Source organism: Phalacrocorax aristotelis, chromosome Z (genome assembly GCF_949628215.1).
Source record: "Phalacrocorax aristotelis chromosome Z, bGulAri2.1, whole genome shotgun sequence".
NCBI classification, from domain to species: Eukaryota; Metazoa; Chordata; class Aves; order Suliformes; family Phalacrocoracidae; genus Phalacrocorax; species Phalacrocorax aristotelis.
The window spans coordinates 1273061-1287039 of NC_134311.1; the positions used below are offsets into that span (position 1 = coordinate 1273061).

Below are 13979 nucleotides of genomic sequence, written 5' to 3' on the forward strand. Positions count from 1 at the left end.
GAAAGCGCCTACTCATTGCTGACCCCACCCGGCGTCAGTGACAGGAGCATTACTGGGACACCTGTCCGGGAAATGCACATCCCACAGCCACCGTGCAGGGCAAACATCTGGCTCCGTCGTCTAATGGGAGACACTTGGCAGCAGCTGCTGGGCTGCTGCTCCTGCCGCCTGCCCGCACCTGCCTCTGCAGCAGGCACCGCTCGGCACCGCCTCGGGTCGGGATTTGGCCAGTCCCAGCACCGCAGAAGGCCACGACTGCAGAAAGGAGATCCTTTGGAACCGTCTGGGCGAGCCAGCTCTTGCTGAGACATGTGCAGCTGGAGGTGTGATGCCTAGCCTTAGCCAGGAAGCGAGTCCTTGGAGAAACAGGGTCTCTTTTTGACAGGCTATTATCAGTGGGATGAAATCTAGCAGCAAGCATTATTTGAAACCAAGACAAGCAGAAATGACACATGCAACCCTTGTTCTTACTTATTTGTATGCACTTTTTTTCTCAGTTAAAAACAGGAGTGTCAATTTTGGAGTATATTGATAGGATGCTCTGCCTTCAGACCAATTTACAAAAACTAAAGGTGATCTCGCGAACACTCAAGATCTGCTTTGGGAAGACTTTAGTCCACTGTACTTGGGTAATGCAAGTGAGAATACATTTAAAAGTAAGGATTATTTTTAGCGTTGATCTCTCAGCTCCAACTACAAACTGATTTACAAATAATTTTTCTATGCTCCAAAGCAAAGGAGGCGAGGATCATGTCTCCTTGTTTCTCTTCAGAACGATGCCTGAGCTGACACCAGGCCAGCACAGCTTCCCACAACAGAAAAAAAAGAAGTAGCCCAACTCAATCGTTCTACAAGAATTCTCAGAAATGTACGGTGCCTAGTAGTATTAAGCACGGATATGTCTCCTCTGAAATACACAAAAATATAAAGAATTATTGGCACAGAAGTCAAAAGAAATACTAGTTTGATGTATGTGTTGTTTATTTTTCTCACATTTTTCTTCCTCTTACCCTGCTCAGGTCAATTTGCCTATTACTAACCTTATGGCCCCGATTCTTCTTTCGCCCTGGCAAAGCCTAGCTGACTTCGTGTTTGTCAACAGGAGCGAAAGGAAAGACTGTGGACGCAAAAAGGCTGCAAGATAATGCAGCGACAGAGGCTCGGACATGCTCCCAACTCACTGCTGAGCAGTAGCATTGTCACTAGGAAATTGCTTTGACATTTCTATAGAATTACAAAAGCAAGAGGAAATGGACCGAATTCCAGCCCTCCAGCAGTCCAGTGAGTCAAATGGCTCCAAGCACTTCTCAGCTGTGGTATTATTCAATTAAACAAGTACTCCATCACCCAGGGAACATTATTACACTCAGAGAAACATAAAGATGGGAAATCTACTCCACAAGACAAACATGGACCAGAAACAGAGGATGGAAAGTCACTAAGAGAAGCCAGGCCGAGGGGAAGATGCCCAACCAAAATGATTCCCGGAGCTGCGGCCCTGAATTCTGTGCGGAGACACAAAAGATTAACGTGGAGACACTGAAGGTTAACTTGGGCTCCTGCCTTGAGCAGCGCAGCCAAATCAGAACGCTGGCATTTGCCCAACAAGCAAACACAGACAAAATAGGTGCGGGTTTTTTTCATATGTAGAACAAACATGAGGATTATTTATTCTGTTGAAAAAACACGGAGCAAGCTTTACTACAGATTTTGAAACTAGTCTGCACAAAAAAATGCCAAGGTCTAAGTCCACTGAAAGGAAGCCTTGAGATCTGCAGTTAACACAGTGGGAAGGGGGTAGAGTCTGGAGATCTCCAGCTGGTTTTTGGTGTCATCTGTAGTAAAGTCCCTTAAGCTTACTGCTGCTCATTTTGGGGTTTCTAAAACAGAATTAATCAAACTGCTGCGAGTGTTATGAAATAAATCTACAGAAACATAGCACCTGAATGAGACCGATGCCCTAGGATTTCTTGATCATAACTAACAGAATTAAGATTGGTGAATATATAACCTATTATTACCAGAAAGACTTCATATCTTTAAAAAGAAAAATCAACTTTTTAACCACCCTATACCAGGGCTTGTTGAAGTCCTTCAGATAACAATTCTTCAAAGAGACAGGGTGAAACCAGCACAGTCTTTGCCCTCACATACCAGCTACATTACTCAGTACTTAATACTTGCTGCACAGAAGAACAGGAACAGGTTGGACTTGTGCCCTTTTTGCTTGCTTTTTTTCCCCATCTTGTTTGTTTTCACCTAGTCCTTCAAATCCTGCTTCTTTTTTAATATATCCTGCAGGACAGTCAGAGAAGAAATGTTAATTACCTCAGAGGTAATAAATAAGGGTCCAAAGCAGTGCCAGAGCACAAATCATGTGCTCCAACAAACCAGGCTTTGCTTGTGTGTCACCTACAATGACCAGCTGACAAAAACCTCACTTTTCAGGCGGCGTGTCCTGTGCCTGTGTGAAACCTGTTCAAGTCACCCCATGAAATCGCTCCGTGCGACGTGTGCCAGGTGGGGCAAATTAAAGCAGAAAAGTTTCCAAGGATGATTTTTTTTTGTTGTTCTTTTGTATTTTAGAAAGGTACAATACAGAGTGCAAGTTCCTCCCAAGGCTACACACAGTGAATTATAGCCGCACACACGTTGATTAGAAAAAGGCCAAGTCGTAGCCAGCTGGGCCAGGCGAGTTCACTGCAAACCGTGGGGTGTGGGTGAGCCTCGAGCCCTGCCTGCGCCTGCTGCCATGAGCCCTGGTCTCTTCCCCCGCATCTGCCTCCACAAAGATGCCAGATTTCAGCAGCCGCCTTTACCCTGACACTGTCCATCTGTCCGGACCCGGCTGCGCTGCCCTCCCATGTAACGCCAACTGCCTCAGTGGCTTCACTTTCCCCCTGCCCTAAAAATGTAACTTGCAAACCCTGAGCTTTCTGCCACCGGAGAGGCTGATGAGAAAAGCAAACACGCATTTTCGCGGCACCCTCCCCGTGCCCTGCACCCGCACCGGGCCGTGCCCCACGCACCAGGGACGGGCGTCCGGGCACACGCCGGGCTTTGCCCGCTGCGCCCATCCCGGACAAATCGTCCCTTTACAACCCCAAAACGGGGACCGTGCGTGGTGCCCGCCACCGAAACCCTTCGCCCCGGGGCAGCAGCGGGGGGCGATGCGGGGGAGGGATGCGTGGGGCGATGCGCGGGGCGATGCGCGGGCGTTGCTGCTGCCGGTCGGAGGTTGCGCCCCGCGCAGCAGGCCGGGGTCGGCCAGGCCCCCCTCCCCTTTCCCCATCCAGCGGTTTTGGGCAGGGAGGTGTGGGGGGGTAACATTTTCTCCCACTTCAGGGGGGGCAGGCAGGGGACGGGGCCGCGGTGCCAAGGTCATGATGTGAATGGCAGTTACAGAGAACCAAGATAATGGGTTATGTATCAAAATATAAATATTATATATCTAAAAAAATATATATTTTATATATATGTTAAAAAAGCGTTCACACTTTGCTTTTTACTTGACTTTTCAGTGGAAGCTGGGGCTGGAGAGGGCACTGAAATATGCCAACAGAGCAGTTTGCTTTGCCTGCTTCTCATGCCAAAAACAGCTGAGACAAAAAACCCCCAAAACCACAAAAACCTACCTGTCCAAGGCCCTCGCCCGGGGAAGGGGCAGCTGCAGGCTCCCCAGGAGCACAGCTTGCACCCAGGCAATAGGTTTCTGGTGCCTCCGTTGCAGTTGCATCCCATGGGATCGGATTCTCTGTTGCTTGCACTGGCCATAGCCACATTCATCTCTACCAGCAGGAGCCAAACCAGCCATCCTGAGGGGGTAACTGCTAGTATTCACTATGAACAGGTATAAAGAATGACACAAGAGAGAAGATGGTCGTCGAATGCTGTCAGAGGCATATGTTTTTTCCTGGTCACCCCTGCCAGAGTGGCCTGACAGTACCCCTGACCACGCGAGGGGGTGGCAGAAGGCCTGCCTAATCCTGGTAGAAACACAGAATTTATGGTTTATTTCCCAAGTCTAGACAATTGTCACACTATATGTCTGGGGAAAAAATTTTCTAAAGCCTGGCTGTAGTTGTAGGAAGAGAGAGCCTGAGAGCATGTCAGTGTCCATGCTGTCTGTGTGTAAACTGGCTGTAACACTGCATTTTCGGCTGAAAGGAACATTCTCATTCATACACACAACCATTTACTCCTGCCGCATCACTGGGATGTCCAAATAGTGTTAATTTTCCTGCCAACTGCTTAGTAAAGGAACCGGCAGAGGGGAGCGAAAGTGTGAAGCACAGAGCCCAGCTGGCTTTCTAAATGCTTCACTTACCTAGGCAAGATTTCTCAGGTGCTTGATACCCATCTACTGCCAGTCGCAACAAGCCTCATCACACTTAAAATCCTGAAAATAAAATTATTCAGCATAGTAAGAGTAGTTGCATCTTCTCCGAAGCTCATAAACCACTTCTGATCACTGTGCATCATCCTTAAATAATTCCTACAGATACTCAGCCTGTCTGTCCCCTTAAGCCCTGTTTTTGACTGGGATCCCAAGCATTCTCTCCCCTAGGGTGAAAAGCCAACACGGAGGGAAACAATTGCAAAACTGTGGCAGTATTACTGTTTTTTCAACCCTGATCAACTGCTATAAACAGCTTTCAGCTGTGCATGTGGCTGTGTCATTGGAATTTTATTATTTTGGTGGAATTTGCAAAGAAGATATCCTGTGGGGTACTCCTCCACTACTTTGCCCAGCTCCGGGCTGTGACTCTCCTTTTGCTGGGAAGAAAAGAAAACTACACTTTACTTTTATCATTGGTTCTGTGCCTTCCACTAGGGCTTAGAAAGGTAAAATCCCTGTTCAGATTTTTCAGGGTATTACAGTCTTGCTTTGCTCAGCAGTGCAAGGTGAAGCCCTTGGGCCTGTTTTCAGCAGTGACCTGAGATCTGGACTGGAGTCACACTGAACTGTAATTCTTATTTTCTTGTCTTATAGCACAGCAGCATTTCTACATGGATTCATACATGGTTAGAGCTCCAGTTAACTCTATGCTGAGCACTGATGCTACAGATGATGATGTTTTTCTTACTGAGATTTAGTAGCATTCCTCTTGTTAATTTACTTTTCACCAGATATTGTCGTGTCCAGCCAGGACCCGTGTACTTTTTTTATGTAGGAAAGTTAGGCAAACAATACAATAAGAATAAATTCAGTATTGAACCCAAGCAAGAAAAACCAGCAAACATAAGTGGTATGTCCATCATCCCCAGCTCCCAACCTGCTCCCTTTCCCCCCTCCCCCAAAAAGGGGTTTTGGAGGTTACCTGCCAAAACACCTACACCATTTCCAATTAGTGAGATCACAAAAATCCATGATTTGTCCTCATAGCTCTTCCATGCTTAAGACAAGTTTCCAGGTTGGCCACCATGCTGCCTGCAATAACAGCAACATTGTCTGAAAAGTAAGAAAATCTCTTGAAGGGAAAAATCGCAAGTCAGGAGGATGTAGAGGTCCAGCAGTGGCCTCTGGGGTCAATCTCAGCATCAGCCAGGGGACACAGAAGTGGGGCTGTGCCCCCAGAGGCACCAGGAGCGATGGGTATCACAGAACCTGTGGTAGCCCGGCTGGGCTTTTAGCTTTTTCTGACTTTCCTTTTAGGATATTTTCACAGGGTGATAGAAACAGAAACTGACTTTTCTTCTTCAGGAACAGAAATGCTTGTACCCAAAATTGGACAAATTACAGGAAATACAACATCAGTCCTTTTACCACTGCGGGTAGGATTACTTAGTTAACTTGACCCACTGTGCTTTCCCAAAACCAGTCACATTTTAAATCTGTTAATTTGACGTACGCAGATTTCAAAGGCACATTTAGGTAGTGCCTAACCTTTGCTGTAGTTTCAACATGGGAAATCAGGTACTTAAACCGGATGACAGCTATTTGGAAAGCTATTGCAGACCAGCTAAAACTGACTAGCAGAGAAAATAGTCTGGGAAGATAATCTGGTCTCAGGACTCTTTTCTTTTCCTATAAACAATAGAACAAAAAGTCGTACTGAAAGTTGAAATTGAGGAGAAGTTATGCAGGCCAGGACTTTCTGTGGTGTAGCAAGAACGTGGCCGATGCCTGACAAGCAGCTGTGGTGTGCTGGTGCACAAAGAGCTGCCTAAACACAGCTGCCTGAAATTTATCCTCTGAGGACTGCAAAGGAGAGGACTGAGCTCAAAAAGGACAGAGTGAGTTTCCTTCTACGATGCTGATGCTTCAGAAAACTGAATTTGGAAAGCCCTGTTTGGGGTATGGGCAGAGCTCTCCTGCCTGCCTGTCACATGCAATGTCGATTAACTGAAAAAAGACGGCATGGGTCTTGGCACTGCTTTTTCCCTTTCAGAATCATGAAAGTAAGCAGTTGAATTTCTTTATTCTCCTTCTGCATTAAGCCTGGTTATTTTAAACAGCTAAAATATGAGTGGGTTCCTTACATTCAGCGAGTGGCCCGAGGCACTGGCGGGGATTTCTCACCCGTCTAGGCCAGTCCTGGGCTCCCCAGACAAGAGAGATGTGGACCTGCTGGAGTGAGGCCAGCAAAGGGCTATGGAGCTGACAGAGGGATCAGGGCATCTGTTACCTGGGGGGAGGCTGAGAGAGCTGGGGCTGCTCTGCCTGGAGAAGAGGATGCTCGGGGGGCTCCATCCTTGGAGACATTCAAGCCCTAACGGGACAAGGCCCTGAGCAACTGGCTTGAGCATCGTGCAGCGGGTGAGCTGGGAGCAGGGCAGGCATGACCAAACCCGTGCGAGGCGAGAGGGACAAGAGTGGGAGCTCAGCCTCGGCCAGCGCATCGGTCCGTGAGCAGCTCCTGCAGACCCTGGACCACAGCACGTGCACTGAAATGGCACCCGAGTGCCATCCTGCGTTTGAACTCTTCCTTTGCTTGGCACTTTGGATTTTCCATAAAACCAGATAGAAAGCAAAAGTGTTGCTGCCTTAAAAGGTATTGCCCGGTGGGGAGAGTACGACCCCCTGGGAGGAGTTTTCAGGGAGGAAGGCACTGTGCAGCCCATAAATGTCTCGGACTGAGACTGCTGCTCACCCATCTGCCTGTGAACTTCACTGGTGGACGGCAGCATTCCTGCTCACCTCGAAAGGGCAGCATGGCGAGCCAGTTTGTGGAGAGCAAAATCAGGAGCGGCCAAGTGACCGTGTTCGTTAAGGCCGGCTGCCCTTACTGCAGGAGCGCCATGGAGATCCTCAAGAGCTACAGCTTCATGCCTGGAGGTCTGCAAGTGGTTGACATAGCCCAGTTGCCGGAGACCCTGGATTACCTGAGGCAGACTACCAATCAAAGAACCGTAAGTTCTCGCAGTCTTATTTCAGAATTTGCTGATCCTTTGTCCCAGCTGCCCGATAACCCGGCCAGCTGTTGCAGACACTAAAGCGAGGTCCCTCTCCCCACTGCTTTCAATGCCAGATCTCAGGGAGAAGCCTCACCCCTGCCCATTTTTAAAAACGCACCGTATTTCAGTTGTTCTTCTCCTCCCATCGCTGGAGCCACTGCAGGGATCCATGCTGCCATGCCGAGGTCTGTGGCCTGCTCCCCATTGCGGGGACCGGGTGGGTGCACAGCTTTGCTTGCTGCCAGCTCCTCCCAGGGAGCTGCAGCACCGCCCAGGCATGACTTATCACCTCCAAACCCCTCTGCGGTAACATGCAGATGCTCACAAAAAAGCCTGATGTTAAGGTTTGGTTTGTGACTCAGCTGGATAAAGAAGGGCTGGAGGAGAGAGGCACCCTCATGTGTCTAGGCGTCTGATCCCAAGCTCCTTCAAAGATCTTCCTACAACGCTGCCCAAGGCAGCACAGATTTGCAGAGGAGCAAGAGCACAGAGCTGCAGGTGTGTCTGAATTTGGCCACTTGCTTTCCCGTTTGACTCTAAGCAGAAAGCATTTCAAATTGCATCCTTGCAGCTGGCTGCAAAGCAGATGCGGCGCTTACAAAATTTAGCAGCTACTTCTTTTGAAGCTTAGGGAGCTCTCTTAGGGAGTAATTTTTGTGCTTGAGTTTCAGGAATTGAATTCCTCAGAAACACTGTCACACAGGTCAGGCAGTTCACCCTTCAGTGTCTGTTATACCTCTGCATAATGAACAAGACTTTTTTTTTCCCTCCCTAATCTTCCTTGATGATACCAAAGTCCAGCAGGCCCTGTGAAGAGAAGCACAAGGGAAATGCTGGCAACCCTCCAGCTCCAGCATCTAGGTTTAAGGGTGTTTTTTTCTGGGCTGGCTGCACATCTGGACGTGTGGCTGGATGCAGCCCAGGGAAAAGCCAGACCTGTACTTCTGCTTTTGGGACAGCGGGACAGCCAGCTGGCCCTAATGAAAAATGTCCCTGTGTCTGTCCCGTGCAGGTGATGGCAAAGCACTGGCACTACCGCTGCCTGTACTGCCCATAAAGTCCTCACTCTCAGAGCCAAGCCTCTTTCCTGGCTTGTGTCTTATCCTGCCTGCTCCATTTTAGCCTTTTAAGGGGTGGCAGAAGGGACCTTATTTCTTGCTATGCTCCCCGTCCCCATCGTGAGTTTGGGAAAAGGGTGGCAATCCATGGGCGCACCTGGATTCGGAGGCAGACGGCCCAGGAGGGACGCCTTGCACGGCGGGAGGGGCGGCAGCCTCGAGCCTTTGCTGGTCCGTCACGGTGCGGGTCGTCAGCAAGGTGCCAGAGGCCAGCCGCACACGCCAGTTGTGGCGTGCGGTTTGTAGAGGGGATGTGCATAAGACCATTAAGACCTTTTCTCCCTGGGGGAGGTCGGGCTGTTGCTCTGCGTCCTCTGCCTGACGCCTCGCCCAGCCCCAGCCTGGCACAGTGATCACAGAAGCACGGAATGGTTTGGGTTGGAAGGGACCATTAAAAGTCACATAGTCCGCCCCCCCCACACCGAGCAGGGACATCTTCAGCTAGGCGCAGAGCCCCGTCCAACCTGCCCTCGATCCCACTGAAAGCCCAGGCAGCTTCTCGTAGCTCACACAGGCCCATGGGAGGTGCCGTGCTCAGCTTCTTGGGGAGACCACGAGACGCCCAGGCGTGAGCACCCCACTACCCTTTTCCCACACCAGTCGTCAATAAATACCTGTTCTGTTTCTTCCCACAGCCCCAGCCTTCTGTAGTGCTGGACTTCTAGGAAAACCGTGTTAATTCGATTATGCCTTCCGCAGCCCCTGCCCGCCGTGCCATTTCTGAGCTTTGCAATATGCTGCCGCGTGCCGGCAGCCGTCGCTGCGGACCACAGGAAACCTCACAGCCCTACAGCTGAGCATCCACTGAATCACAGCAGCAGCGCTGAGCAGTGCTGGGATCTGGGATCCCGAAAGCAGAACTGTTTTTCTGGCAGGGGGGAATTTCTGGCAGAGGGGAATGAGGGCAATGAGAGAGTAAGGGAGGAAGAATGGCCAGCTTTGTTAGTGAAGCAACATGCTGAAAGCAGAAATGGATTTCCCAGCAGGAAGCGGATTAATAGGATTAGTAGGAAGAAAAACCACAGAATGTGAAAGCAAATGTCCAGGCTGAAGAAGAATGGTGTGAGGTTTGCCAGCAAGAGAAGTGGGTTACTGGAAGCAGAAGGGAATTTCCCAGCAGTAATGGGATGGGGTAGTGGCACAACAGGCATCAAGGGGACAAAGGGGTGCTGCAGAGGATAGGGTGACAGGAGAAGGCTTGTCTTAGCTGCTCCTGGGGCTTGGGAGATTTACGGTGATGGAAAAGCTTTGTTCACCAAGTTGGTTGTGCAGGATGAAGAACAAACTCCTCCATGCTCTCTTCAAAGCTCCCTTCTTTCCCGGTCCCACCAGTAATACAGATGCAGGTGTTTGGGAGAGGACCATGCCCAGCCATCTCCCCGTCTCCAGGAGAACAGTGAGGGTGGGATAAGGGCTGGGAGTGAATGCGGCAGGGGTGGCTCCTTTGGGACATTTACCGGTGAAGGTCAGGAGAAAAGCTGGCTGAGATCAAGAAATCCAGGGTGAAGGAAATCCAGGGATCCAGTGAAAGTGGGAGGGTGGGCTGGTCTGTCCCCTGGGCTGCCATCGCCAGCCTGCCTACGCAGTAGGGTGCACACCGTATCAGTGAAGGGAGATACTGACAGGCACGGCTGTACACTTGTGTGGGTCCCCAGGGAGGGCAGCGGGGAGCTCACGGGGTGTGGGGGTCCCTCATGAGGTTGGGGGTGTCCCCCTGCCCAGGTCAGACCTGGCTGCAGCTGCAGAGGAGCACAGGAGAGGGCTTTCCCAGCTGCCATCTTCCAACTATCTGCATTCCCCCTTAGTATTTTGTGCCTGTTCTTGCCCACGTCTTCTGTCTTGAGTCCTTGAGCTATTACCATCTGAATAATTTCACTTCTGCCAGTGCTTTCATCTTCCCTGGCTTTAGCTGGAGTGCTTTTTCACAGCTCGACAGCAATTTTCACTTCCCCCTGCAGAGAGTGGCACATGCGTACCTCGAAGAAGTCTCACTTGGTGAGGTTCAGTAATTGTTCCTCGTCTTCAGGAGAGGGTTTTCCTTTTTTTTATTATTTTTTAAAATATTTTTTTGAAACTTGGCTTTGCACCAATTGCCGCTTCTCTTGACCCCAGGCGACCGTCATGAGACAGGCAAGAAAAGGGACCAGCTTAGGCAGGAAAGTAGCAGAAGAGACTGTCAGGGCTGTGAATTAGGAGCAGGACAAAGGGCCCAAAAAGGGTATGTAGAGAAGGGATTGTGCCAGAAAAATAAGTTTGTTGTGGCAAGTGTCTTTGGTAGTAACGGTGGCCATCAGGCGGCCGGCAGTACATCCCGCCTGCAGCTTCAGGTGCCTGGGAAGCGCTCGGGAGGACGGGGGGACTCCTTGGCACTCGGAGAACCTGCCGTGGGCACACGTGTGCTCCGTACGTGCCGCAGGTCTTGGCTCTCTCGCTGCCCTGGGTTCATGTGTTTGGAGCCTATCCAGCACTGTCCCGGAGTGTGATTTTAACCTCCTGCAGCCTCTGCAAAATGCAGAGTATTCCCCTACCCCTTCTTTTCTAGCAGAGGATTTTCAGACAGACGGTGGGCTGGGGACAAGAAGAGGAGGATTTTGTAAACCACGGTCTCCTTGGTGTGCAGTCTGCTTCCCAGACAAATCCTCTACATGCTCTTTGCCTTCAGCAACCCAGCTCTACTGAGTAATCCATGGTGTTGTTTTTGTCCAGGTCCCTTATGTGTTCTTTGGGAATGAATGCATTGGAGGACTGTGCGACCTGCAGCAGATGGGCCCGGATCTCTCTAGAAGGCTGTATGCCATTGGTGCCCTCCAGTAACTGAAAGGTAAGTCCTGGGGAGTGCTCTCTGGCCCACAGCAACTCATTTTCAGTAGTAGAGACAAATTTTAGGGTTTTTAACACTCAAGTGTGGCTTGGTGGAGCAGTGTTGCGTGCCATTATGCAACAGCAAAGTGCAAAGTCATATCTGGGATTCCCAGCTGCGGTAGATACAATGGGATTTTCTTCCTGCATACTTGAAAGAAATGCCACCAAAATCTCTGGCAACACAGGTTTCAGTCACTAGCCTTTGCCTAGGATCTAGACAAAATGGTTCAGCTTGTAGATCTTCCTTCCTTCCTTCTTCTCTTTCTTTTTTCCACATCAGAAGATGGACCCTGTTCTAAAACAAAGTCCCTGAAGTTTCAGCCTGACTGCTTATAGAAGATTGGCTTTTATTACATTGAAATTGGCTTTTAAAAACATCTGGACTCTCTGCTGTGGACCCACTGTATGTTTCTGCTGGTGGGGAGTGTGGTGACCCTCAACAGGGTTCTCTGCGGTGCTTGTGTGCAGGCTCAGGGAAATGCTGCAGCAGGGAACTGCTCAGACACAACACATGGAGACACATGAAGTCTGTGGAGGTCCCACATGTGCGTGCTGTATCTTTTATCCAGGGAAAGAGCCTGCAGAGGGTGAGCAGAGCAGGGAAGAGCTCTTCAACATTTAGGCTAAGGTGTGCATCCCTCCCTCAGCCACGATGCAATCCTGATCTATCTGCCTGTGTTCTGCACTGTCAGGTTTTGGACAGACCGCTTTTGGAGGAGGGCGTTAGAGGAGAGGGCAGAGCAGCCTAAAATCTGTGCCTGTGGTAACAGATAGGAGGCACAGAAGAAACAGAGCAATAACCTAAACAAGCAGGGCAGAGGCAATAGAATATGAAGAGCAGGACAAGGCAGATGCTGCAATGGACCATCACGGCTCCTCACTGCACAGAAGGGCTGGGGCAAGGAATGGAGACAAGGAGAGAGTCATGCCTTCTAGGAAGTCTCAGATGTTTGGCTTTTTGCAGAAAAGGGTGAATAGGCGTTAGGGCAGCCAGCCCTGCAGAAAGGAGGCAGGCACAGGGTCATGCACCAGCAAGTGGCATAGGGACACGCAGACGGTCATGACATGTGCCAGCGCTGTGTTTGTGTGGGGCATGAGTGGGAACGGACCATGAGTGGCCTCCAAGGGGCATCGTGAAGAAAAACCCTCACAACAAGAGCGACAGCGAGGATACATGTAAATGAGTGGGCTGTGTTAATCCCAGTGCAAGAAGAGAACACCTTGCTGTTCCTCTACAGCGTACAGAGAAAGACAGACACAGACTGGGGTCCATTGCTCTCGCTCATCCAGCATCCCTCCAACAACCCACTGCAGCATGTAGAATTTTTTTTTTTTTAACTTATATTCCACTTCTTCAGAAGCTGTGATGCAGCCAGGTGTACAGACAGAGACTGGTGTGCTCAGTTCAATTGAACTGCTCTGTGTGCTGCGCCACAAGGAGCTTGGAACCATGGCAGTAGCTTAGGTCAAATACACGAGCACTCACAGGGCTGAATACTTGACTTCACAGAGCCAGAGGTCCTGGTTTTCCTTACCAGATAAAACTGACAGGTTCAGTAAGGTGGTTTTAGCAAAGACGGCTGGGCTTATGTGTATTAGATACAATGTGTGTATCTAATATATGTAGAGAAGTGAAAGATATAGGTAGGTATACACGTATAAAAACACTATTTAAAAGGTCTCCAAAGTCTGTTCTATAATGGTGTTGTATTAATCAAGTAGTTCCAAACAGCAATGACCTCTACCCTTTGTGTCTACTCTCTCTTCTCTCAGGAGGAAGACCAGGAGCTATGACCTTCTCTTTGTGGCAAAAAAGCATGTTGGAGCAAATTCCTTGCAGCTGCCTCCTGTAGGGCCAAATGCATGTTTCGGGAGAGGACAGCTTCTTTTTCTTTCACTGATCACTGATTAGATATCTTAACTTCTCTTTATCCTATCTGCAACAATGGAAAAGTCTAGTGCGGCCCAATAAAATACAGTTGCTCCAAGCACCTGTGTTCACCGTTGTGGTTCTTTTTCTACAGACCCATTCACACACTCGTCCTAAATGCCTCTTTTCCCTCTACAGTATTTTCATACCTGTGTCCCCCAAATTACCTTCTAGAAATTCCCCGTGTTTTCCGCGTCCTGTAAAAGACGTTACAACGGTCTGAGCTGGAGGTATGCACAGGCTGCTATAAGGGTGGTGCCCTGCAATGCACGCCCTGCCCAGGTGACTCACCATCTTTTGGGTGATACCTCATGGCAGGGTCACGATGCCTTGGCTGAGCAGCGCTTTTTTAGTACATGTTTTGCTACGACACAGCTGCCGCCAGGAAGCCACACTGGTTTTTCATTTTTTTGCTGTAATCATTCCAAACGAAGAGCTGCTTGGGGCAGAAAATCCCTGGGGCCATGCGGCCTGTTGAAGAGGTCCCTAGCTGCAGAACGCTGCGCTGAGATAGCACCGGCCAGGTTCAGACCTGCAGTCAGCAGCGCTGTGCCGGGAAACGGGTTGTTGGGAAATGGATTTATGGGAAATGCGCAGCGCAGCTGCTGCCAAGTCAAGCTGGGTGAAGAGCTGCTGGAAACACACAGTACTAAAATAACACTGTCTTGAAA

At 49.7% G+C, this 13979-nt stretch overlaps 1 protein-coding gene and 1 long non-coding RNA gene across 2 annotated transcripts; one reads left to right on the forward strand and one right to left on the reverse strand.

Annotated features, from left to right (window-relative positions):
• Positions 1-477: 477 nt before the first annotated feature.
• LOC142050633 (uncharacterized) lies at positions 478-7656 on the reverse strand. The gene is made up of 5 exons (XR_012658079.1): positions 7517-7656; positions 5322-5431; positions 4328-4399; positions 3636-3840; positions 478-2295 (listed from the first exon to the last, which is right to left on the reverse strand). It is a non-coding gene; the product is annotated as an uncharacterized LOC142050633 (long non-coding RNA).
• GLRX (glutaredoxin) lies at positions 6947-13369 on the forward strand. The gene is made up of 3 exons (XM_075079527.1): positions 6947-7353; positions 11223-11337; positions 13152-13369. The coding sequence occupies exons 1-2, from the start codon at positions 7156-7158 to the stop codon at positions 11328-11330; spliced, it is 306 nt and encodes a 101-aa protein (XP_074935628.1). The 5' UTR covers positions 6947-7155; the 3' UTR covers positions 11331-11337; positions 13152-13369.
• Positions 13370-13979: the final 610 nt, after the last annotated feature.